At 40.7% G+C, this 27561-nt stretch overlaps 1 protein-coding gene across 5 annotated transcripts in view; it reads right to left on the bottom strand.

Moving 5' to 3' along the window:
- The window catches only part of KCNAB2 (potassium voltage-gated channel subfamily A regulatory beta subunit 2), a 240356-nt gene that overhangs the window by 6264 nt on the left and 206531 nt on the right, over positions 1 to 27561 (bottom strand). For 4 of the 5 annotated variants that reach the window (XM_040429484.1, XM_040429503.1, XM_040429493.1 and 1 more), the window contains 6 exons: positions 24873 to 24959; positions 12514 to 12599; positions 9301 to 9421; positions 8175 to 8269; positions 5834 to 5954; positions 5591 to 5679 (listed from right to left, as the gene is read on the bottom strand). In XM_040429484.1, coding sequence (XP_040285418.1) covers positions 5591 to 5679; positions 5834 to 5954; positions 8175 to 8269; positions 9301 to 9421; positions 12514 to 12599; positions 24873 to 24959 — 599 coding nt within the window. Of the gene's footprint in view, positions 1 to 5590; positions 5680 to 5833; positions 5955 to 8174; positions 8270 to 9300; positions 9422 to 12513; positions 12600 to 20939; positions 20985 to 24872; positions 24960 to 27561 lie in introns of all 5 variants that reach the window. The other variant, XM_040429468.1, reaches the window with a different exon arrangement.

Below are 27561 nucleotides of genomic sequence, written 5' to 3'. Positions count from 1 at the left end.
TGGGATTATATACTAAACCGTCCGCTCAAGTATCAGCCTCAGGATATTTGTCAGTCCCCTTCCAAATCACGAATGGAACCCGTCAAGGGTGCCCGTTGTCACCATTATTATTCTCATTAATTATGGAACCATTAGCAACTAAAGTTAGGTCCTGTTCTCAGATTGAGGGAATTAGAGTGGGGGACGCATCTCATGTGATCGGTCTTTACGCCGATGATGTGATATTGACTCTGACAAACCCTGAAAGCTTCCTCCCTTGGATCAATTCTCGCACTGCTCCTACTATAAGTTAAATGAGACTAAAACTAAAGTTCTTGACTTTCATATCCCAGATATCATTAAAGTGAAATTACAATGACTATAACCCTTTCAGTGGGAGGAAAGTTCTTTCACATATCTGTGTGTGGAACTTGCTCGTAATATAGATAAAATTATCTCTATTAACCTCAGCGCTTTAAGGGCGGAGCTGAAATTACGCTCAAATGTCACAGGTTCATTTATCATGGGTTGCCCGTATTAATGCTGCTAAAATACTATCCCTCCCAAAAGTCCTTTACTATTTTAGGTGTCTTCCCCTACAATTACCAAGAAAACTGATAACTCAGCTCCAACGAGATCTCTTAAATTTCATATGGCATAACAAACGCCCAAGAACGACCAAGGTCTGCATTACATCCCCCGATAAGATCCGGAGGTCTAGGTGTCCCCTATTTATACAAATACTACCTAGCTAACTTAGCAGAGCAAGCGCTGGAATGGTGGTCTCCTAATGCTCCACAGAAATGGATCCAGATAGAGGAATCGTATGTTAGGAACAGATCTTTACCAGCCCTGCTAGCAGCCTATAGTCTGAAAAGGTTTCACCATACTGTACCCTTACCCACCATGCAAGCCACCTTATTTATCTGGGTCCATCTCACCGAGTCCATTAACCTCTTTAAGGTTCCATGGGAAAAGACCCCCTTGGAAGCACTGGAATATCATATCCCCAATATGAACCTGTCAATGTGACCCTCAAGGGGAATCTATTCTCTAGGCTGTTTATACACTGATTCAATTCTTGTGGATTTCTCATTTCTACATGCCAAATACCTCCTCCCAAATAGTCAGTGCGCCATCTGCTGGGCACTCTCACCCAGCTCCATTCTAATATCTGCCAGTCTTATTTTAGCACTCCTATGACTGTGCATCCTAAGCTATCTACCATATATGCCAGTATCTTGCCGTGCACTATTGAAATCAAACAACCATTTATGCTGAGATGGGAACAGGAATTGAATGAAGCGTTCACTGTTAACCAATGGAGAGCTGCAATGTATTGGTCTTTTAAGAGCTCCAAATGTATAAACCAAGGCAGAAGAATTCAGTTAAGGTGGTATTTAACCCCTAACAGATTAGCGCACATGATCCCTAACTATTCCCCTCTGTGGTGGAGAGGGTGTGGTAATATTGAGTCCCAGTTACATATGTTGTGGTCCTGTCCATCAGTTCGCACATACTGGTCTTAAATGGAGGCTATTATTAAAGAAATCTTGCAGGTAAATCTTACCCTTACACCTGCGCTCTCCTTTTTAGGGATAGACCTGGAAAAGATAGCATATAGAGCAAGGTGGGTAGTTGCGCACATCTTGAGCGCAGCTCGCAACATTATCTCTCGACAATGGAAACTGCATCACACGCCACCACTAGCTGAGATGATTCAATCAGTTAACCAACACATGCACTGTGAGTTAGTTTTCGCTCCCACTGCTAACGCCCCATTGTGTGCCCATAAGCAGTGGGCCATATGGCTTTCCAAATTTGCATCTCCTTTACCTGCATGCATGTGGTAATCTACTCCTACCCCAAGTTACTTCATTATACCTGCAAGTCTTCTTACAATTAATGTGCTCACATATCTGTTGTGTCGCTTTTCTGCCCCGAGTGGGCTTATAACTACTGTATTTTCCTGCTTATAAGACTACTTATTCACACATGAAAATCTTCTCACAAGTCGGGGGTCGTCTTATATGCCGGTATACGGCGTTCTGAAACTTGCTTCCTAGCCGGACTGGAGGCTAGCTGAGCCACTGAGCGCTGCATCCCGGCCAGCCGCTCATGAAGCAGCCCCTTCTCCCTGCTCTCAGTGGTTTTCTCATGCCGGCAGTATCACATTGCGTACTACCGCTCAGATCGTCTTGAAGACAGGGAGGGCTGGGGAGACAGGGAGAGCTGACCCACCCAATCCAAGCAGGCTTTGTATGCAGTGTGCAGAGAAAATACCAGTACATCACTTGCCGTGATTGGCTGGTTGTTGTATACATGAAGGAAGGCAAGGGGAAGCAGGAGCATCTGCACTTCAGCCAATTCTAATGTTGGAACAGCGGATCTCTAATAAAGTTTGGTGTGCATCTTATCTGTGGTGAAAAAACAGAGTCTATCTGGGGAGCAGATACATGTGGTGGTGAATACAGTACAGCACCAGTATCTGTACCGGTACATACAGTACAGCACCAGTATCTGTACCGGTACATACAGTACAGCACCAGTATCTGTACCGGTACATACAGTACAGCACCAGTATCTGTACCGGTACATACAGTACAGCACCAGTATCTGTACCGGTACATACAGTACAGCACCAGTATCTGTACCGGTACATACAGTACAGCACCAGTATCTGTACCGGTACATACAGTACAGCACTAGTATCTGTACCGGTACATACAGTACAGCACTAGTATCTGTACATACAGTACAGCACTAGTATCTGTACATACAGTACAGCACTAGTATCTGTACCGGTACATACAGTACAGCACTAGTATCTGTACCGGTACATACAGTACAGCACCAGTATCTGTACCGGTACATACAGTACAGCACTAGTATCTGTACATACAGTACAGCACTAGTATCTGTACATACAGTACAGCACTAGTATCTGTACATACAGTACAGCACTAGTATCTGTACATACAGTACAGCACTAGTACATACAGTACAGTATACAAATGGCTAACAGTCAAGACCCCATCATGGCTCTACCAGCAAGAATAAATAAATATAAAGGCAGTTTCAAACTTAAAGTTGTAAACTTTGCCATGGAACATAATAACTGCGCTGCTGCAAACAATATGGAATAACAGAAAAGATGGTTCAGGACTGGAAAGCAAATTAAAAAGCATTAAAGAGTATGCCAAGGGGTAAGTGTGCATTAAGAAGAGGCACCCCACATTGGCCAGAACTCGTAAAACATGCAGCAGACATGGTGAATGAGCATTGCCAAAACTGTTATGTAGTGACACGAGATAAAAAACTTTTGTTTGCACTTCAGTGGGCCAAATCTAACCCAGATCACTGCAACAGATTTAAGGCCCCTGTATCCTGGTGTACTAGATTCTTGGAAAGGCATAATATAGTACTGAGGCAAAAGACGAGAATTGTGCAACAATTACCTGCAGATGTTGATGCCAAAGTAAATAGTGTTGGAGGGGTAGTCTTATACGGCGAGTATAGACCAAACCCTATATTTTAACTGGAAAAGTTGGGGTTCATCCTTTATGCCGGAAAATATGGTAGATGGACATTTATTGTATTGGATGTGTTATTGGACACCCCACCCATGTTTTATGCTGTTATTCAAACTATATATTGTAAACTGCTCAGTATGAAAACCTATATTTCAATAAAAATGTATTGAACACTACAAAAGGTGTTCCAGAAAAGTCAACACAGATGTGAACATACTGTAGCCTAATGAAAGAGAAAACAAAAACAAAAAACGGCAGAAAACCAATAGTCCTGTGCACCTTTATTAAGACCGGTGTTTTCTCAAGCAGGTCTCAAATCCTTCTGCGCAGCCAGAGGAAGCGACTAAAGTTATCTAGAGGTGTGGACATAAGTCTGGCGCTTCATCCAGCAACCCGTGCCGCAAACTTAACTCTATACCAGCCCTCTTGCTGGCGTAGATTTAAGCCATTTTCTATACCAGAAACTGCCGTGGAAAATGATAAGATGAGCCAGGCCTGCCCATACCACGTCCACTTTTCTTGCCCCTTTGGAAAAGTGGTGTCAGTGGGAAAAAGTTGCAAGTTTTGCTGCTCATAAGCCATAATTTGGTATGATAAATTGTTCCAAAATGTATAAGCCCCTATATATGGTGATCCCATAGGGCAGGGATGCTCAACCTGCGGCCCTCTAGCTGTTCCAAAACTACAACTCCCAGTATGCCTGTATGACATCCTACAGCTACTAGGGCAATCTGGGAGTTGTAGTTTTGCAACAGCTGGAGGGCCACAGGTTGAGCATCCCTGCCATAGGGTAACACTTTAGGTAGCCAATATACATGTTGCAGAGACCACCGTTGTACATGATTAGCAATAAGGGACTGTTTGCTTATCAGAAACAGCGCCAACTCTGGTGCGGTCTGGTATTGCAGCTGAACCCATTTAAGTGATGCAATATTACAAGAGCAGTGCTTTTCTGTGGAGGTTGAGCAGTTGACCCTTAAAGGAAACCTGTCATATTGAACATGGTGGTTGAGCTGCAGGCTATAGAGCAGGAGGAGCTGAGCAGATTAATGTATAGTTTCATGGGGAGTCGGGGGGGGGGGGGGGGAATCTGCAAAACTTGTATTTCTTGTGATTCCTGCTCATTCTGTGGGCTTTGAAGTCCAGGAGGCGGTCCTATTGGTGATTGACAGCTGTGAATTGTCTCTATGACTGTGAATACAGAGATAGCTGTCAATCATTGATAGTACCGCCTCCTTGACTTCAAAGACCAGAATGAGCAGGAATTTAAATGTATAAATGACAAGTTATACTGAATATTCCCCCCCCAAACTATTTATCAATCTGCTCAGCTCCTCCTGCTCCATAACATGCTGTCTGTAGCTTACATTGCATTTTCATGGTGACAGGTTCCCTTTAAAAAAAAAAAACCTCTTGTAACCCTTATAATATGTTGACTAGTGTGAGCTCTCTGTACATTTAAATGTGTTTTCTAGATAAAAATGGTTTTAATGGCTTTAAATAACTCTGTGCCTGTGTTTTTTTTACCGCTGGTCACGTGACCACCTCACCACCGCAGATCATTGGTATTTGGTAATGACAACCTGTCCCCTACATCACTGGGTTAAACATGCCTTGAGAGTTTGGCACGTGATCCATCTCCCTTCGCAAGATGCATATGCCTGTGCCTCTCAGCGGGAGGGGTTCATGCTGTGTGAAAGAACAGGACCTACCTACTTCATCGATCCAAAGCGGAGGAACAGATATTTTGTTATTTATGGTTTTTGTTGTGGATTTGATGCAGTTTTCCACTCTTGGATTGAAATGGGCAAAATACGCACAAAAGAACAGCACAAAGAATTGACATGCTGCAGACTTCAAAATCCGCACGGAACAAAAAAGCTAAGTGTACATGAGATTTGTCTAATCTCATACAAGTACTGAATTTCTCTGTGACTTTTCCGCATGAGAATCCGCACACACAAACTGTGCGTAATCCGCAACGTGTGCAGGTAGACTAAATGAGCAGTGCAGAGTTATTATTTAAAGCCACAGTAACCATTTTTACCTGGTAAAGCCCTCTAAGTCCATATACACACCTGTATTGCTCCAATATTCTCCAGTAGTTGGTCAGCATTTGATGCCCCTAACAAGACTGAACTGACACCTTCATTCCTCAGACACCAGGCTGCAAAAGAAAGAATGGTAATCCTATGTTATTTCAGAGTCCTAAGATTCTATAGAGCTGATCCTCCAGGTCATATCTATCACGGAGGGCCTTGTTCAAATGCAAGAGATAGAACCCCTCTCCATGAAGCTGCGCTCTTACATTATGTACTCACCAATGGCTAACTGGGGAAGAGTGCAGCCCAGACGCTCTGCGATGGCCTGAAGCTCCTTCAGTTTTGCTTGCTGTCGTCGTCCTTCTTCACTCAGGATCTTGTCTTTTAACCACTGATAACCCTTTAATAGAACAAAGTAAATGAATAAATTATTGGAGCAGATTTACTAACCCTGTGTAATAAATAAATTTTACACTGGACAACCTGAAAATGCCCCAAATGTATCACAGTGGCGCACGCAGCATCGTTAGACACGTTTATCTTACTTTACAGCAACTATTGCTTGCCTTAATTTGCACCAAATACTTTTGCACACGTTGTTGCTCCTAACCCACCCTTCTTACCGATAAGCCACTTTCCTACTTAGGCTATCTGAACTACGGTAGACCCGCGAAGTACACTGTATCTGGCATAGCTGGATACCAACACACAACCGGATCCCTATTGACTATAATAGGATGATAGCTTTCAGGCATAAATGCTAGCTTTTGGCCATCAAATACCGCTGCATTTATGCAGGAGAGCAATGGGATCTGGCATTGTGCGGCAGTATATAACTATGTCGGATAGGTCATCAATATCTGATCTGCGGGGGTCCGACAACAGGCACCACCACCGATCAGTTGTTTGAAGATGAGGTGGTGCTGCATGTGAGCGCTACTTCCTCTTTATTACACCGTCTGTCGTCTCGAAAGCACAGTGTAATTACAAGTACTCACTCCATTTACACTACACTCGCTCCAATCACACTATGTCGCAGATGCAAGGGAGATGACGTGCAGTGTAATGAAGAGAAAGCAGCACTCGCATGGAGCGCCACCTCCTCTTCAAACAGCTTATTGGTGGGGTGGTGGGTGTCGGACCCTCACCGATCAGATATTGATGAGCTATCCTGAGGACAAGTCATCAATATATACCTCCTGCACAACCCCTTAAATAAATGCACAGTAACATCATGAGCACCACAATCTGAGCAAGAATTCTGATGCATCTTTGCAAATTTGCTCCAACACATTAGAATGGAGACTGCACCGTGCTCTATTGATGCACAGACGACATAGTGAGCATCCTGATCCTTCATCTATTATCCAGAGCACAGAGGTGCTGTCACGGCAGTGTCACGGTCTCTGTGTGGTGCGCCGTGACGCGTTGCCGTGCATGCCGTTGCCAGGGGCAACGTGTGGTGATTGGCATGTGTGTGATCTGCTCCTGTTTCCCCTGTTCCTTCCTTGGCTGGTGCGTGAGGGGTTAACCACCTTTCTGGGTGTGGTCACTAGGTGCTTCTCATATCTGTGGCTGGATGCCAGGAGTCAGTTGTACTCCAGCCTTGGTGTGTGCTGGAGTTATGCTCTTGGTCTGGATTTGCCATCTTCCAGTGTGAAGGCCACCTAGAGGGACATCAATGTCTTGCTCCCGATGTTTCCCTGTGTCACCTTCCCTTCCTATTATGTCTCTATGTGTAGTGTTGTTTGTATGAATGGGTGTTTGATGTCTAGTTGTTGTTACATGTCTGGTGGTGTTTGTTGTCCAGCATGTTTGCTAGACATCCCCCTGTCTATCTGTTGTCGCCTCCGGAAGGGGGTGTCAGGGTTCCCCAGAGGGGGAACCACAAGTCAGTGTGCAGCTTTGCCGGGGGCCGCCATGCATCCTGTCCGCATGGGGGTATGGTAGTCGTTGTTGCCGCTGCAGGGACATCTCGCGGCGCTGGGACCTCACAGGATCGCCGCACACAGGCTCATGCAGGTAGCGTGAATTGACATGAGCGGCTTCGGTGCTACACAAAGTAACTGTGTGCGCTGCGATGCTGCTGGGAGGACAGGAAGACTACTTCCTTTAAAGAAGAGGTTGTCCAGTTAACGGCTTGTTCACATCACTGCTAGTTATTTCCATTCTCCTCTGTTATAGGAGCAGACCAAAAAATACAATGGAGTAACACATGCAGGACTTTTTGTGTCTGCCGTTTTTGGTTTAATCTGCGAAAGAGGACCTGAATGGAGCCTCAGACGAGGATGTGAACAAGCTGATAGACAACTTGTTTAAAAAAGCTATGAATTAAGCATCATTTTCCTTACAATGCAAGCTTGAGGCAAGGGTGTACAGCTTGGGGTAGGCCCAGAGTTGCACTTACCCCAGGTGGTGGGTGGTTAGCAGAAGTATTTAGTTGACTAATTAAATGTTTTTATTATATCTGTTTTTGGTAAACCACAGCCTAAAAAATAAGGGCCATATTGCAAATCTCATGGAGCTGTTAACTCAGATCTCTCTGACCGTCCTTGAAGCATATGTTTTAAGCAAAAAACTAGTTGGGGACTAAAAATAATCCAGGATTTTCCATACTGACCTTCAGTGATGCTCTAGAATACGGTGGTATTCCACCATCATATTTTCCAGATACTATTCCACAAGCAAGCGGTGACCATGTCATAGCTCCCACACCTGGAAATGTAGGCGAGAAAAATCCAAATGATCAACTAAAATAGATCTACCTGAAATTCAATGTGAAACAGAGGACCACTTTATGCATTGCTTTAAGAAGGTGCAGATGTGGAAGCCGCACCTGGGCACCTCTACCAGTATTCTAAATGGTACACGCAGTAGGTGAGAGCCTGTTATTGATTTTGAATTGATTTAAGTTATACCTCCGGCCCTTTAATGATGTTTTTATACGTGCCCATGAGGAACATTTATTACAAACCAGAATCTCAATCTTGGGTTGGGTTCACATACATAAATTGTGTCTGGACAGTTGTTTTATACCAGTCGGACAGAGTCTGTGCTGATGCAATGGATGCCAGAACTGATCCCACAGATAACCATGCAATCAGACCTGGCAATCAGTTTCCCATCAGCACTTCTGTACCACGCCAAAGGGAAACTAGAAAAAATGACTGGCTATATGGAAAACCAGCCAAAGGGTAGTTTCACACATGCGTCTAAGAAATCTGCAGTCTGTTCCAGCAGAGAACAGCCTGCCAGAGCTCTCTGAATCCGGCATAGCTGGATAGTGCCGTATGCCTGCCAGACCCCACTGACTATAATGATCCCTGGCATATATGCCGAGATTCGGCGGGACAAAAACCATTGTGTACGGCAATTTTTGTCTGGCCGAATCCCAGTTGATAGGCCTTGGAGCGGTGGGATCCCTGCAGCATCTCATTATAGTCAATAGGGTCCGGGGGACACGTGGCACTAACCCGTTATGCCAGATGCAGAGAACTTCGGCAGGCTGGCCTCTGCATGTGTGAAATTAGCCTAAGCATTCCATGCATCCCTCTTCTATTTTATGATATTAGAAGGATGCTTAAAGTGTCACTGAACTTTGATACCTCATAACGACATATCAAAGATTATGACTGACGAAGTCTGAGTGTTGAGGCCACCACTGATTGTTAGAACTAGGTAAGAGAAGTGCTCACAGTTTTATCTAAGTTCAGTGACACTAACTAATTGTAGAGGTAGACACTTACCAATTTTATGAAACAGTTCTGGGAGTTGAACTTCAACCTTTTCTCTTTGAAACATGTGATATTCAGCTTGCTCACAGATTGGAGGAATCAAATTGAATTGTCGCGCTACTGAGTAAGCTTCCTACAAGAGACAAGTGTGCATGTGTAGCCACAGAAAGTGTATAAAATGTAAATCAAAGTAGCCACAGAAAGTGTACAAAAATGCAAATCAAAGTAGCCACAGAAAGTGTATAAAAATTTTTTTGGGGGGGGAATGTGCACATGTATGCAGGTAGCAATATAATCGTAAACTCTTAGTAAAGGTAGAGTGCAGTTCTAAGATATCCTCTTACGACTTTCTCCTAGTAATTATGAGGTTAAAATATTTTTAAAACCCAGTTACCTGTGCAATATGGATGGACAATTTGCACAGATAGCAATGGGAAAAATCACTGCACAGTAAACATGCACATGGCTAGAAAACGATCTGAATGCAGCAATATACTCTGTGCATATTGCATTTCCCTGCTTTGTGGGATTGATAAATGCTCGTTCAACTCCAAAAATAATTAAGCGGTAATACCTCGGCGAGCGCCCAGCTGTAATCAGATCCTGTCCACACAACTTACCATCAAAAGGAGCTTTCTCTATATTTTTTGCGGTTGCCACTAATATGAGCATTTTATTTTTAGCCAAAAGCCCATCTTCATTCTAATGTTTCCCGAGCAGCACAGGCCCACATTTAGAAGATATACATATATAATCACCCCCCTTTTATTTTTAAGCCCCATGATTTATTGTATAAAAATAGTGAATTTATTTGGGCAGCCGCAGACATGAATCCCAACAATCCTGCATTGGTTAACCATAGCTGCTTTTTCTATAAGGGCATGTGTACACTGTGGCTATCAGCTCATATTCTGCAGGAATTACAAATACCTACAAAAAAACATGAATCACAAATTAACAAAAATATGAAAGTCTTTACTGGTGAATAACTCAATAAAAAGTACAATACATAAAATAAGGATGAGAAGCAGAAAAAGACATCATCTCTGGTGGCACACTCCACCAGGGGAACCAGAGATGCCTTTTTCTGCTTCTCATCCTTATTTTATGCATTTTTATTTTTTATGAATTGTTCACCAATAAAGCTTTTCATATTTTGGGTATTTAATGGCTTATATTTTTTGTAGGTTTTTGTAATTCTCTCAGAGCCCTACCAGTTACTATATGGATTACCATGGTACCAGACAATATATGTATTTTGGATATATTAAGTACAGTACGTGTACCATTATATTTCTTGATATTCTGCAGGAAAACTGGGTGTATCACAAAACCCCATTGTCCTCAATAGAAATCCGCGCTGCCTTTCTCAAACCATGTCAAGTAAAGACAGATTGGAAATCATGGTAAAAGTCCACACATGAATTGGCCTCAAGCTAATCTGGGCTAACTTGCTGTTGGATCTGGGACATTCAAACTACAAATCCATGGCAGAAATCGGACAGTCCCCCTCAGATTTCTGCTGCAGATTTCATGCAAAATACACCTCAGATCTTTCAGCTGTGTATACATATAGTAAAAACTCTTGGTTCTGACAGACGCTATAGGTCCTTTGTGATAAATATAAATATATTGTATGTAGTCAAATGTTAATCTATCACATTTTCTGTAATTTATTTAATTGGATAAAATGATTATTCTTTGTATTGTAGGAAGAATCATTTTGCGTATGACCTGATAAAGAGGTCTCCGATTCAAGAGGAAAAGAAAAAAAATCTGAATACTCATTGGGGGGAATTCATCATTTCCCCAAGCCCGTTGTCTGGTGTAAACAAATTGCAAATGTTGTGTTCGCAACTTTTCAAACGTCACTGTGCCTAATTTTAGGAGCATGTGGCGTTTTTACGCCACCCTAACAACCTTCCTAAGAATATACAGTATATCTACTTTTTCACCAGTTTTCTGGCATACAAGACTGAAATCTATACCAGCTCCGAGCTTGCAAAGATTTCACTTTAGGCACACGGACTGCTGGGCTCATCATCTCGCAGTGCAAGGCATATCATAGACTGGAGTAAAACGCTGGTCTAGGATAGATCCCTCCCATTGTATCATGGTGAAATAACAAGTACACAAAATAATGAACATAGGTCCATGTAAACTCTACAGTAAAAAGAAGTGCAGCAAAAAAGGCTGCTTTAAAAGTTCAGTAACCAAGAGGCCCATTCGTGTGTTCTCCAAAGTGATAAAAAATTTGAGCTTGGTGGTTGGCAGGAGAGTGCCTCTAGACTAAAGGCCTAATGCCAGGTGCACTGTTTTACACAGGAGACCTAATGGTCCTCATCTATTTTGATAATACCAATCAATGAAAATCTTCATACCAAAGCAAATTTACATTCTAGGAAATTTGCCAAGACTATTGGGAGGGCGCATTTTTGGTTCTGCATGATTCTAAGCAGAAAGCAAGACCTGTTAGAAAATAAACATTTTGACAAGTTTTTATGGAGGAAATTTTAAGACCTACACAGAGCACTGACCTCAATACCACAATAGGTTAGGACATCAGTCAGTGCTCAACCCCACTATTTTTTGTGGCTGAATTCAGTGTGGGACTGAGGCATCCAGGGCCTGTCAACTAAAATGTGAATATCCACAAATGCTGTTCTTATTGCCCACACAGATCTATGTTGAACCTCATGGGCCATGTTGTAGATAGCCCATCTTTAGGATAGGTCATTAATATCAGATCAGAGGGGTTTTAACTTTCAACACCCCCACCAATCAACTGATGGAAGAGAATGCAGAATGGGTACAAGCACAGTGACCCCTATAAATAGCTGATTTTTGGGGTTTCAAGAGTCAGACCGCAACTAATCTGATATTGATCGCCTGTTCTGAGAATAGGCCTACAATATTCTGAAGCCAGAACACTCCATTTATGATACCCAAATAAATACTAGATTTTTGTTGATGTCTTTTATCTAAAGTGTATTGTGAGCCCCACTATCAGAAGGTATGGTAATAAATTTAGCCAGTTTTAGATTTACATGACCCATTCTACTGTTTCATCACCTAAGATCTACCTGGCAATTGCAGAGCCATGCTACAGCCAAGCTCTTGCAAACCCTGCTCATGTTAGGAGTGCTTGGGCACGCCTGCTACAAAGAGCCATCAATATATATTTTGATAGAAAATGATAAAATGTAACAAAAAAATAATAATTACCATTATTTCCATAGAGCTCCATCGTGATGTCCCCCAATACATTGCCATTCCTTGGTTAATCACATGGGTCATAGCTCGGACTGTCTCTGTGGGGAAAATAATGGAAGGTAGAAGGGAGAAGTAAAGTCTCCATTAAGGCTTAAAAAGACAACTCATACCATGCAGGAAGCTAAATCTACAACACCGGAAAGGGAAAGAATGCTGCAAGGACATCTTGCAAGCAGTGTAAATCATTCATGTCCATTTGATAATTCATTTGCGGTAAATGCAGGTCACAAAAAGTTTTGTTTTGTCAACTTTTCCCAGACTTAAGATTAAAATATTAAAGAGAAACACAAAAACTTTTTCAAGAAAGCCAAAAAGATAAATTAATCTTTGTAATACAAAGAATACATAGCTGTTGTATGCAAAAGGTCTAAGCTACGTCCTCTATTTCAGAGTTTCTTCATCTGTTGAGATAGAACCACGTCTGACAACTAAATTGTTGAGACTGTTGCACTAAGTTTCTAAAAGAATATTATATGGATACTTGGAATTCAAAGGTAAAAGTAGAGGGAGGCTCAAATGTCTAGCAAAGAAAAAAAGGCTTTCTGTAGCTGATTACATCATGTGATGCACAAAAATATAGCACTTCAGTACATTTCATGTCCAGGAACAGCTCAGCGAGCTCACGGGATGAGTATCGTAACTTGATATTTAGACCAACCTGCCAAAGTCTAGCTGGCAATAGACATTACAGGGGACATTTATCAAACTGGTGTAAAGTAGAACTGGCTTAGTTGCCCATAGCAACCAGATTTTACCTTTTATTTTCCAAAGGAGCTGTGGAATCTGATTGGTTGCTATGTGCAACAAGCCAGTTCTACTTTACACCAGTTTTTACATTTAATTCCAATTACCAATATATGAGGTTATAGGAGATGTCGAAAGAGGGAAAATAAAAATGGAACAAAATAGAGAAAAAGATATATAAAAATATTAATACAATATTAATATACTAAAATAACTGTAAATAAAAAAGTAAAAGTTTCATGATTAACCAAATTATCCTGACCCCAAATATCAACCCTATCCAAACTCTGGTTTTACAATTTTTTGTAGATTATTAATTTAGCACATGATATGTTATTGTTATGTATAAGGGGAGACACCAAATGTTCCCAGAAGAAAAAAAACAAAAACATTTTGAGCCTGTCTTTAAGGGCTCATAACACTTAATAAAGTAAAATGGACATTATGTATTAAATACTGTTGTGAATTTGTAGACCAAGAAACTGTTGCCCAAAATTTAAAAAAAGTTGCCCAAAATCTTGAAATTGAATTCTCTCAAATCTGTTGAATAATGTGAAGCAACCTAAGAAAAGTACTAGACTTCTTAATCGCATCTTATACATTTTATGAAGTACAGTAGTCAAGAAACTAATAAAAACAGAACCTTTTCCTGGTTGCCACACTGAACCAGCAATAATTTTTTATAAGAACTCTCATTTTGAAAAAGGTTATTTGGATGGGTGTATTGTTCCCGAGTCCATATTCCACTAAACATAGAACCATGCACTTGAAACTGGACTTACAGCACCACATACAACTGGAATATGGACTCTTTAGTATAATCCTCCCATCTAAAAGCCACATAAAACATGAGCAAGTGTTAAAAGTTTTATGATGGAAGACCCATAGTTCTACAGTAGAATATTCTAAAATAATATCTATAGATCTGTACAGCATAGACCACAAGAAACCTTATTCTGTTCATCATGGAAAATAAACGTCCAGAAGTTAAATGGTGTTTGTCTCCAAACAAAATCCAAAATTTTACATAATTTTCAATTGTTTGTCAAGTTTTTGGAACCTTGTAGTAATAAAATTATTGTCCCATCCCTTCAGGTTTTGTTAGCAGTTGCGGAATGCATCTCAGGCTGATGATTGATGGTATGATGCTGACATGGATAAAAGATGTTATTATCTCTGAAATTTAGATTTGTGAGACCCCAAACTGACAGGGCACAGTAGAGTTCTCCAGGTCTAGTTTTAGGCAACTGGACTTTTAACACAATCAGTCAGGTGTGAACCCTATCCAACCTGTTCATAAATATTTTTAGGGCACACTAAAGTAGCTAATAATGATGCAGTAAAGATAATGTGCTGTCATTCATAAAGGGGTTGTTCATCTTCATAAATTTTTTTAAAATCCCCATCCAGTGGGACTGAAAAAAGAAAGTATATTTACCAGCTCCCTGATGCTCGATATCAGATCTGTTGGTCCCCAAATGTAAACTTCCAGTACATGAACCTCTGCAGCCACTGACAGGATGCAGTGGTGACATATCCGCAAGTGCCAGGTGACCCAGCAGTCATGTGCTGCTTGGGGACACGTCACTGCTTACAGTCAGCCATTGGCTACTGTCCGACCCACAGAGGTGGAACCTTGCATCGGATAGCCTGTATGTCTACCTTGACAGGTCCCGCTGACTTAGTGGGGGCTATTTAGATAACTATATGAAGCTGGACAATCTCTTTAGGGCTTTGTTCACTAGTTGTGGCCAAAGACTTGGTTCAAGTATTTCAGTTCTTCCATGTGTTGCAATAAAAAGGTATGTGACTAAAAGATGTGTTCCGGGTAGATAATATTGTTTAATGATGCTTTGCTCAAGTTCAACAATCCCCCCCTGCTGCTGCAGTCCCTGCTGGTTTCCACTTCCGGTCCTTCCTGCCAGTAAGGGATCACTCTGTGATTCACCGGCCTTAGCAGTGACCCCTCTCAGCCATGGATTGGCTGCATGGGCCTTTCCTGACATTTACAGCATGTCAAGCCAGGACAGAAAGTGGAGAACAGGAGGGAATGCAGCAGTGGTTGACTGGTGGAAGCTAAATAAGTATCTTAAGTACCATTTCATTGTCTTAACCATCCTTATGTGATGGGATAAGGCTTAAAGGGACTTTTTTGTGATTTTAATGGTGGTCTATGCTCAGGCTAGGTCATCAGTATCTGAACGGCATGTGTCCACCACCCCGCACCAATGCAGATCAGCTCTTTCAGAGTACCTTTGAAACTACAAAGCTCCAACCACTGGGAAGTGCTGCAGTCACTAGCTTAGTCCGCTACATGGTGGATGGAGCTGTATATCTGACACAGCTTATTAGCAACGGTGTGGATCCCAGCCAAATGTCCTGAGGAAAGCCTATCAATATTAAAATCCCGGAAAACTTAAACAAAAATTAAGTGAGAATTTACAACCACTAAATATGCCTAAATGTAACTCAATTTCATTAACTACAGAACACATAAAACCATACCAACTAGGCAAATTTGGTAGTAGGATTAAAATATCAGAAAAAATAAAAGACCCCCAAAAGTATTCACAAGTTAAAGGAGACTTCCGAAGATTTAAACTGTATAATCTCTGGGGGTCCAACAAGTCGGACCCTCACTGATAATGAGAAAAGGGGTCCTGTGCCCCTCTTTATGAATGGAGGAGGTGTCAAGCATGCACACTGCCACCTCATCTCTATGAGACTGCCGAAAAGAAGCCGAGAAACAGTTATCTAAATCAGTCTCAGAGTTCAAGGGACTGGCAGTGCACGACCACTGCTCCATTCATAAAGGGGGATACAGGAACCCAGTTCTCATTATCGGTGGGATTTCTGGTGATTGGACCCCTACTTGTCAGACACTAATCCCTTATCTTGTGGGTAAGTGATAAGTTTAACCCCCCTAAAAATCATGTTAAAGCTGGAAAAACCATGCCTAAAATGTAATTTTTTTTTCTTGCAGATTTTGAAGTCAAGTCTAATAAATCTAGTTGGCGCACAATTTAGATGCTGTAAGTGCATTTTAACCCTTTAGTGACATAGGTAAAGAACTTAAAAGGGTTGTCCCACAAAATATATTTTCCTTTGTTCCAGCCAGTGCCTGGATCTAAATACTTTTGTAATTGTAATAAAAATTTACTGTACCATTAAAGGGGTTGTCTCACTTCAGTAAGTTGCATTTATCATGTAGAGAAAGTTACTACAAGGCACTTACTAATGTATTGTGATTATCCATATTGCTTCCTTTGCTGGCTGGATTCATTTTTCTATCACATTATGCATTGCTCGTTTCCATGGTTGCAGACCACCCTGCAATCCAGCAGTGGTGGTCGTGCTTGCACACTATAGGAAAAAGCACTAGCCCATGTGTGCTCCCATGGTCCCAACCACCAGAGAGGCTGACACTTTTTCCTATAGTGTGCAAGCATGACCACCACTGCTGTATTGCTTGCACACATAATCTGTAACCATGGAAACGAGCAGTGTATAAAGTGATGGAAAAATTAATCCAACCAGCAAAAGCAGCAATATGGATAATCACAATACATTAGTAAGTGCCTTGTATTAACTTCCTCTATATGATAAATGCCAGTTACTGAAGTGAGACAACCCCTTTAAGTTATTCAATAAAATGTATCTCTATAGCCCCACCTGCTGTTTGTTCTTTTCCTTATTTCTTTGTTCACTTTGCTGAGGTGGTCGCACATGCTCAGTTCCATCCTTCAACTGCCACCAGCCATAGCTTCTGTTAGAAGCTGTAACAGTTACAGGAAGAGAGCTGCAGCAGAAAGGACATACCCTCAGAAAGGACACACACCTGGAGCTACCAGCCTGAAGGAATGAATGGGGAGAGCTCGGGATCCATGTGAGGTGCAGAGCTGGATAAAGTATTTTATGATCTGCAATACCAAGCTCAGCCACTATGCAATGGACTGCAGGGGGGCAGCAGTGCTCTTCAAATAGCTGATTGGCAGGGGTTTCGGGAGTCGTATCCTCATAGATCACATACTGATGACCTATCTTGAGGACAGGTCATCATTATAAAATATGCAGACAAAACATTTAATCATAGGATAACCCTTTTAAGGACCAGTAACATTTTTTGTCTCTGTGCTCCAGCGGTTGTAACTTTTTACATTTTTTCTTTTGTATGAAGCCTTGAATTTTGCAGGACGAGTTGTAGTTTTCATAGGAACCATTTTGGGGTACATATAATAAGTTTTATTCATTTTTTGAGGAGGAGGAAGGAGATAGAAAACAGCAACTTTTTTTAGATTTACATTTACAGTGTTCACTGTGTAGTATAAATATGATGAGTACAACTATTCTGTGGGTCAATGCGATTGTAGTTTTTACATTTATGTTCTACTACTTGCACAGTAATAGTTTTTTTTTCAGAAAATTGTTTTTTGTGTCACCGCATTCCAAGACCCTTAAAAAAAAAAAATAATTCTGTTGCCTTGTTTTTTGAGAGACTATTTGTAGTTTTTATTATACTATTTTTGATTGCTTTTTTATTCTGATTTTAGTAGGTGAGATTAATAGAAATGAATTCTGCTATTGCTTATTTCTTTAAAAGGATTGTCTTTAGCATATGCCACCAATGTCAGATAGGTGCAGGTTCTAGAGGAGGGAGCGGGACCCCCAAAGTAAGAGGAGAGCAGCCGCGCATGTGCAGCTGCCTTCCGTTCATTTCTATGGGACTGCCAAAAGTAGACGAGCTATGGCTCAGCTATCTACGGCAGTCCCATAGAAGTGTACAGAGCGGTGGCTATGCTTGCGTGGTCCACTCCCCATTCATTTCTATGGGTCTTTTGAAAATAGACCAACTGCGCTCGCTCAGCTATTTTCGAAACTCTCACAGAAGTGAATGAAAAGAATGCCACGCATATGCAGTGCGCTCTTCTTCACTTTCAGGAGCCCCTTCTCAGAGGTGGGACGCGCACCTATCTGACTTTGATGACATATCCTAATGATATGCCACCAAAGTCTGAGATGACACAACCCCTTTAACTGTGTTCACTGTGACTAACAAATATTGTATTCATTTTATAGTATGGGCCGTTACAGATTACATATTTTTTTTAAATAATAAAAACATTTTATATGGAAGAAAAGTTCATTTTTTTAATAATTTTTTCTATTAAACAACTTAGGTGCCACAGTCAACACTGACCTCTGCATCTGATGGATTAACCAGCTAATTAGATATAGGGGGGAGAGAGTTCACAGACTGAAGTGAATGCTGCAAGTACGGTACATGCAGATCTCTCACTTCAACCTCCTCATATTCAAGTTATATCGCACTAATGCAGATTCTTGGCTTATAAACAAGACCTGCAACTCTATTCTGGCCTAAGAGACCTCAAAAGCAGCCCACCCTCCTTGCTCGGGCTGAACAGTGTAGGGAGGGGGGTAAATGATCACTATTCACTAACTTTCTACATAACTCTACATAAATCAGGTGAATATAAGAAACTCTGTAATCTTATCAGAGAAAAATGGCTAATAATTAATCAGCTCTTTTACTCCCCTGCTCCGAAAGCAGAATTCTCCAAGATGGAGAGGCGCACTGTCACTCACTAAAGGATCACATTATATGCTGCCCATAGAAGTCTGTGGAGAGGGGATGGGGGAGGAGAAGTGAGCTGTCAGTCTGTTGAAGAGTATATTAATTTATGGGAGGAAAAGGGCTGGTAGAAAAAGAGTCATTTTTCTCTAATAAGATATATGATGAAGTTTCATATATTCACCTGGGGTTGTACCATTAATACAATGTATCCACTATCAATAGAATAGGGGATAAATATCCGATTGGCAAGGGTCCAATCGCTGGGGCCCACAACGATTACTAGAACAGGGGTCCATTCTCTGCTGTTTTGAGTGTAGTGGTGGCCATTCAGTTTTATGGGACTGACAGAGGTAGACAGCGCTTGTACTCAGCTATCTCCGGTAGACCTATAGAGTTGGATGCTGCTCTATTCAAACAGGGAGCAAGGGCCCCCACGGATCACAGAAACGGTCGGATCCCTGATGATCTGTCACAGAATAGGGGAAAAGTTCTCTTAACAGGACACCCCCTTTATTGGTGTCTTTATCAAATGTATCAAATACACAGAATATTAACTTAGAACATCAGTCAGACAACAGAATTTTTGGACTCCATGTATTAGCTTAGATCAGTGATCCCCAACCTGTGGCTCTCCAGTTGAAGCATGCTGGGAGTTGTAGCTTTGTAACAGCTAGAGAGCCACAGGTTAACAGACGAACGACGCAAAGTTGAGGCTTACATCATGACTTAAAAAAAAAATTTGGTTACAATAAGGTGAGATAGATACCCTGACAAGTGTTTGTGACACGTAATAATGTAAGATCATGTGTTGTCACAAAAGGCGTTATGGATGCATGAGGACACGCTGTCTACAGGGCAGAAGAGTCCCCTCTCTACAGTGCTTGCAAGGCATACTGCACAGTGCAATTGTGACTTAAGTGTTTCTAAAAGTAGAGATAAAAAAAATTCTGACTAAAATTGATTAAATCATTATTTCTTTGCACTTTTTCCCCCCAACTTTTTGGGTTATAAATTCAAAATGTAAAATATAAAATGACCAATTCCCTAATTAAAAAAAGAAAAACAAATTCCACATCTGTTAATTTGACACTGTCTAAAATTTGCATCTCAACAAAGGTGAGATTTTAGAAACACTTTAGGGGGACAATGATTTAACTTTCACCAGCATGCAAACTTCCATTTTCTTAGAACATAGGCCCATGCCAAGAAAAGCAAATCATCCACTCAAAGTATGAGATATGACCATGCTCTGTCTCAAATCATCTAGTCAACGAGCATCTTGGTACGTAGGAAGAAAGACCTGTAAAGGTGCACTGATGCATAATAGAGCATTACATTACTGGGTATCAAAAAGATCAATCACACAAGCAAAACCAACAGATACTACAACTGGGCAAAGGAACACATGTAAAAAGGAAATTGTTCATTTCTGTTGGTACTATTTAGAAGCGTAAATACATAAATTGTTTTCCAGAAGTATTTTTTTTTTTTTACCTTTATGTAAACTTTACAAAAATGTCTGATTTTTTAAAATTGCCCAACTGTAGAACTGATTTCTTCTTCAAGTAAAGATTTAAATACTTCTTTCTTGAAGGTCAAGCAGCATCATTGAGTATGTTCCTCACATTACAGAAGTTCTGGCAACGGTAATGTGCTCCAGAATTGGTAAAATAAAAAAAATCACCCGAACTTAGAACCAATGATGCAGAAAAACAGCTATAAATGAGACACCAATCAGAATATACCATGCAAAAAGAAATTTTAAAAAAATCCCATTAACAAGAGCAATGATATGGTACACAAATCAGGGCAAAACAGGGTAAGGGACAATCATTAAAGGGATCAGAAAAAAAAAAAAAAGATTGGGTTTTACTTGCAAGATGTTCTTTAAGGGTATTTTGTATGCATTTTATGGATTTTTTTTCCATTAGGGATTAGGGAGGAAACACTTGTATGGTAAAGATAAAAATAAATTATTATCTGTCCCATAAAATGCCTTTTGGACACAGAATTTAATATGGAGATTGTGGGTACTGTGTACCTTCTATGATGAATGTTCTCGACTTGGAAGAACTAAATGGGTCTCCTGGCAATGAAAGAAAGATTTAAAAAGACCAGAGTTTACAGCTGAAAGTTTATGACATTCTTTGACAAAAGGGCACAGGACTTAAAAATTATCATCCGATGGAGACAAAAACTGTTCTGTTCTGTCCCGTGACTGTAACACTTAAAAAAAATATATATAATAAATCTATATCATTTTTTTTTTAAATTCCTGTGGGAAATTATTTAAAATGATAGCCTTTGAATGCCCTTCTCTTTTTAGCTGAACTGTATTTCCTGTTTTATGACAAATTACCGTACTTGTTTCAGAAACAGTACATGTGAATATTTGAAAATGGGTGAAATGTGGAGTATAAAACAACATAACAACAACCCAACAAAAGTTTAATACACTCAAGTTTGATCCACTTGCAACATTAAATGCTCTCCAAACATATGTGGTACTGAATGCAACAGCTTAAAAATATATGAATACTAGTTTATTCCAACTAAATAATTTTGCATATTTCAACTAATTAAAAATGAATATCAGTAACATAAATTTTAAACAGCAACTAATCAACGTTTTGAGAGTCATAAATTAAAGTGGCATTTCAGGATTACAATACTGATAGGCAGGGCAGTCACCAGGAATAGCAGGGCCCACACAGGCAAACTGTAAGCCCCCCCTCCCACATTCATAGCCATACATTTTTTTTGTGTCAGGCCATTCTGCCACACACATAATTTCTATCAACTCTCATTTACCATAAATAATGTGTTCACTGTTTATGAGTCACTATGATCACACAGATACCAAATACTGTTTGGTGATATTTAAAGGGGTTCTATAATTGCCCCCCCCCCCCCCCTCCATATGCCTGGCCCCCTCACAGAAGTTGTACTTACCTCACTTTCCAGCATCCGCATTGCTTCCTCTGTGAGGGGCCCGGGTATATGGGGGGGGGGGGGGGGGGGGCGGCTTTATAGAATTTGGATAACCCCTTTAATAGTAAGTATGCTCCGAAAACATATTTATTGTAATAGTTTTTGTTCCTTTATTTTTTGTCCCACTTCAGCAAATGGCATCATGTACACAAAGTTAATACAAGGCACTTACTAATGTATTGTGATTGTCCATATTGGATTGCAGGATGGTTGTAACACCTTGATACGAGCAGTGTATAATGTGATGGAAAAATGAATCCAGCCAGCAAAGGAAGAAATATGGACAATCACTATACATTAGTAAGTGGCTTGTATTAACTTTATCTACATGATAAATGCTATTTGCTGAGACAACCCCTTTAACTTTGCAGAAAAACGCAACTTTTACATCCCAGCTTTAATTTTACCATAAATGAAAAACGTCGGAAAGTAAAAGTTACATTTTTCTGCCATAACTTTTACTAAATATGTTATTTTTAAAGGAAAGCTGTCATCACTTTCTAAGCCTATTTATCCACTCATTTTTCTAAAAATACTTTTTAATACATTAATAATGATATTAAAATCAATTCTGAACAAACTATCAGTTCAGAGAAAAACCTAAAATAAATGTTCCCGGAATATATGTAAATGAACCTTAGATGAGTCCTGTCTCCTCCATGCTTCAGAGATGAGTCCAGCGTTCTCTGACTCTGAGCCCAGCCACGTCCACTGTGAAGGAGCCCAGCACCGCCCCGCATCCTCCGAATCTCCTCCTTGCTCCCGACGTCCCAAAGCTAGAGCGCCGTAATCTCGCGATGTGCGAGCTAGAGCCAGCTTCTTGAGGCTGATGCCAGCACAGGGAAGGAACACTATGCTGACACTGCGCATGCGCTAGCTCGCGCATCGCGAGATTATGGTGCTCTAGCTTTGTGACGTCGGGGAGCAAGGCGGAGATTCGAAGGTTGCGGGGCGGTGCTAGGCTCCGGAAACGTTAGTAACAGATCCTTGAGCTTCTTACTTGCCTCATTTACATATATATATAAAATCATTTTATTGACACAATAAAAGTACAGAGAGCTATGGGGACTGGATATTGCGGATGTGCTAGCGGCGAACTAGCAGCCCATGTCCTCAGCTCTATACGCAAACAACGGATCCGCAAAAAATACAGATGACGTCCGTGTGCATTCCGTATTTAGCGGAACAGAACAGCTGGCCCTCAATAGAACAGTACTATCCTTGTCCGTAATGCAGACAATAATAGGACATGTTCTATTTTTTTGCAGAACGGAAATACAGACATGCGGAAACGGAATGCACACAGAGTAACTTCAGTTTTTTTGCGGACCCACTGAAATGAATGTTTTCGCATCTGGACCGCATAAAAAAAAAAAAACAGAAGAGACACGGAAAGAAAATATGTTTGTGTGCTCTGTTATAAGGACAGGATTTTCTGTGCTTATAAGGCTACTAAATAGTAATACTGTTTTCTTCACAGGAATAATGTTAAATAGTATACTATTTGGTAGCTTTTTAGGCCAAAAAAATCCTCTCTATATAAGAGCGCAGTTGTATAGTGTAGTGGTAAACCTGCTGCCTGCCATACCAAAGGTCTAGGATTCAATTGCCGGCAGACACCTGTAAGATAATTTCTTTAGTAAAAGTTAACACAGAAAAATGTAACTTCTACTTTACAGCTTTTCTTTTACGGTAAAAGAAAAACGGGAAAGTAAAAGTTACAGTTTTCTTCAAAGTTATTGTTACAAAAGAAAAAAAAAAACAGCGCAAAACCATTATGATAAATGCTTTTTTGTACTTACTGTTAAATATCATAAAACAGCATTTGGTATCCCTGTAATCATAATTACCCGTAAAATATAGTAAACACATTACTTATAGTGATCGGTAAACAGCATAAATTATAGTAATAATATTATTTAATAATAGGCCCATGAATAAAACAAAACCAGCAGTTATATAATGTGGATATAATGACCTGGGGTTCAATATGATAATTTCTTTAATAAATTTCTATGTGGTAGGAGAGGGCCCCTCTCCCAAACCCTTATGAAGGGCCACACAGCTTCTATAGTATTCACTGCACTGAAGTGAATATTAATGAGACTAAAGTGTTTAACAGACCTGAAGTGGCTGGCCCCCCCCACCAACTGGGGTCCATGACTGCAGCGCCACCCATACTGCCCTGAAGGCGGCCCGGCTGATAGGATAAGTCATCACCAGCATCAGACTGATCGGGGTCAGACTCCTGGCATTAATACAAAAGAAGAGAGTGTTTTGCTTCCCCTAGGTTGTTTCCCAGACACAGCTCTGTACCTTTGACGAGCCATTTACTTGAGCTGTAGTAAGCTGAAATATCAGGCACAGCAACTACCAAGTACCGATCTGCAAAGAAGGGGACGCAGAACTCCAGCTATGACCCCTGTACTCAGCTGATCTGCGGCATGCTGGGAGTCGGAAACCCAAGGATAGTATACTGAAAGCCTATCCTAAGGATAGGCCGTCAATATTGTAATTCTGATAAAACACCTTTAGCAAACGTACAAAGTATTAAATAATATACAATGTATTAACATTTGTAACAGAATTAAGGTTGGCACTGACATTTCTGCTTCAGGATGAACATACCAAACTACTTTATATACACTGACAACGTTTTAGTGTGAAAGCAGTGCGTTAGGATTTTTATTGCCCAAAACAAATCGCACCATCAAGCGACTAGAGGATAGATAGTATAGAATAAAACCTGCATTTATATATTTTAAAATCATATAATCCCTATTATTAATACCACATATCCTACTACAAATTCAATGAAACAATAAAAAAAAACCTCACCCTTCAAATAACTAAAGAAACACAAATATATTATTGAACCGGATACAGAAGATTATATATATATATATATATATATATATATATATATATATATATTTATATTTATTTATTAGGTACGAATGGTTAATTGACCTCAGAAGCTTACCTTCCATCGGTGTGTTGGGATCTGGTCGGTTAGCGAATACGACATCCACATATTCTAGCTGAAGTCTATCTAAAGAAGCCTTTAAACCTGAATATTAAAATAGAAACAACAAAAATGACACATTCCATAACTGACACCTCTCCAAACAAAGTGTTCCCTACTAAAGTTGTGTCGATATGAACCTTTGTGTTTATTCTTCACATATTCTCCTTTATCATCAATTTTGGGCCTCATGCACACGACTGCATTTTTCACCCATGTGCCTTATGTTTTGTGACTAGCACACTGACCCATTCATTTTTATGGGGCCAGGCTCATCCGTGTTTTTTTGTAGCTGTCGGCAAATTATAGAACATATCCCATTCTGATCCGTATTGTGGATGCGAATAGCCCTTCTATTGATGGGAGTGAGAAAAATGCTAAATGCACACAGAAAGTATCCGCACTTTGTGGGAAAAAATACGGATGCGCCTGTGTGAGTGAGGCATTATCCTGCTATTTCACTATTGACATTTTGATTATTACCAACTAAGGCGGTGTTCACATCATGACATTTGTTCTGTGATATTACAGGAGCAGAAAAACTAAAACAGAAGTGCTGGATCTGTGGTGGGGGCCCCTAACGAAGCATCCGGGACAGATGTGAACACAGCCTTAAGGGGGTTGTGCAGGCAGTATGTGTGCAGGCCGTATACTGATGACCTCAGAATAGGTCATCAATATCTGATCGAGGGGGGGGTCCGCACTCCTGCCGATCAGCTGTGTGAAGAAGACATGACGCTATAGGCGAGCTCTACTTCCTCTTCAGTACACTGCGAGTCGACTCCCTTGCAACAGCGGCGGCGTAGTGTAATTCTAATTGCTCGCTCCATTACACTGCACTTCTGAGACAACGGGCAGTGTAATGAAGAGGAAGTAGTGTTTGCATGGAGCACCGCTTCCTCTTCAAACAGCTGATGTGTAGGGGTATTGGACGCCCGCCGATCAGATATTGATGACCTATCCTGATGATAGGTCATCAATATAAACAGCCTGCCCATTCCCTTTAACACTACAATTAAAGTTTTATTTTTTTCACATACTGCATACTACAAGTTTCTTTAGCTTATTTTTCTTTCAATTTTGAACTTCTTTCTAACAATCTCTCTGAAATAAAACTTTCTGCCAAATACAAACAGGATATAAGATTAGGAAAGATAGGATCTGCTCCCTCTTTCCCCAAGCATCACTCCTGTGTCTGGCATTCCAGTAAACTGCACAGTTTTGCAATACCGTACGATAGTACAATAGTGGAGCTTTTTCTGGAAGAAAACAAGAAAATGTGGATTTCTTTTTCTAACCTCATATATCCAAAATAAAGGGGATTTTACAGCATGGAGAAAACTTGGTGGCAGCGGGCTCAGAGTGGCTTAAACACATAAAAGCACCAATACTCACCTCACTGATCCCTCACCGCTGCCATTCCTAAATTGCCCGGGTCCCCGTTGTCCTGTATTTCCTGCTCCCACCTTGACATACAGGAATGCCAGCTCCGACAATCACGGGGGTCAGCACTGCAGCCTGTACGTTAAGGAACGAGCAGGAATTTGAGAGCAGTGGGAACCTGGGCAGCATTGGAATGGCAGCGGCGAGAAATCGGCGAGTTGAGAATGGGTTCTTTTATGCCATCTTTAATGTCTTTTATGCCTAGTGCCAGATGGCATATAATGGGGAATTTCTCTCTGTGGTGCTCCCTGTGTCACGCTCCACCGTTCCGGGCCCTGTCTTAGAAATAACAAAATGAATACCACAACAATATAAAGTGTTCCTTTAAGCTTATCGGGCATGGAGATTATTATGCCAGGGGAATCTACTGTCTACAGCGCCACTGCAGTAGAAAAGCAGTACTACAGTGCAGCAATTCAGATGAATGACCACCCATGTGATAAAAGGTGGACCCAGGGTCCCGCAGAATGAGCATCCCTTGTACAGAGCAGATCCCTGTTATGGATCACAGAGGGGGTCCTGAGATGGGTAACCCACCTCTGCGACACCCCACAGGGCATATGGATAGGGGTTGTCTACATTAGACAACCCCCTTTAATAAAATACTATGATAGAGCTGAAAATACACATTGTAATATAAGACGCAGAGGTCTTTTAGCTGCTGCTTAAAATAAAAAAAAGTTAAAAAGTTTATAGTTTAGACATTTACCTACTGTTACACCCTGGCTGAACGTGATGTGCTACCCTTTGTGGAGACCATCATAATTATATGGCAAATTGACCATCAGTGGTCTATGTATAAGGAAGAATGATTTTCTATTCGGCTGTATATGGAATAGAGGAACCTGTGGCCCCTGGTATGTTGAACAGAAATATTTTAAAGGTGGCCAAAAAAATCCTTGGGAAGGAACAAAATTAATGAAACAAACCGACCTACAGTGCCTGGCTGGCACAATACCGTTTTTTTTTGTTATATACTGTATACTAAATGCTATTACTATCCTATTTATCAACAGCTTTATGCCATTTTTATTGTTCAGAACAATCCACAATTATTGTCACCTTTCAAAAGTAGGGGAAAAAGTGGGCGAGGTTCGGCGAAGGTTGGCATTTTACTTCCAAGAACGTATGAAATAAGACTCGTATGAATATGAAGTCTTAATAATCCTGTCCCACTGTATTCAAAAATAAACGTTGTATATGT

This window comes from Bufo bufo, chromosome 1 (assembly GCF_905171765.1).
Source record: "Bufo bufo chromosome 1, aBufBuf1.1, whole genome shotgun sequence".
NCBI lineage: Eukaryota > Metazoa > Chordata > Amphibia > Anura > Bufonidae > Bufo > Bufo bufo.
This window is presented reverse-complemented; position numbering and strand designations above follow the sequence as displayed.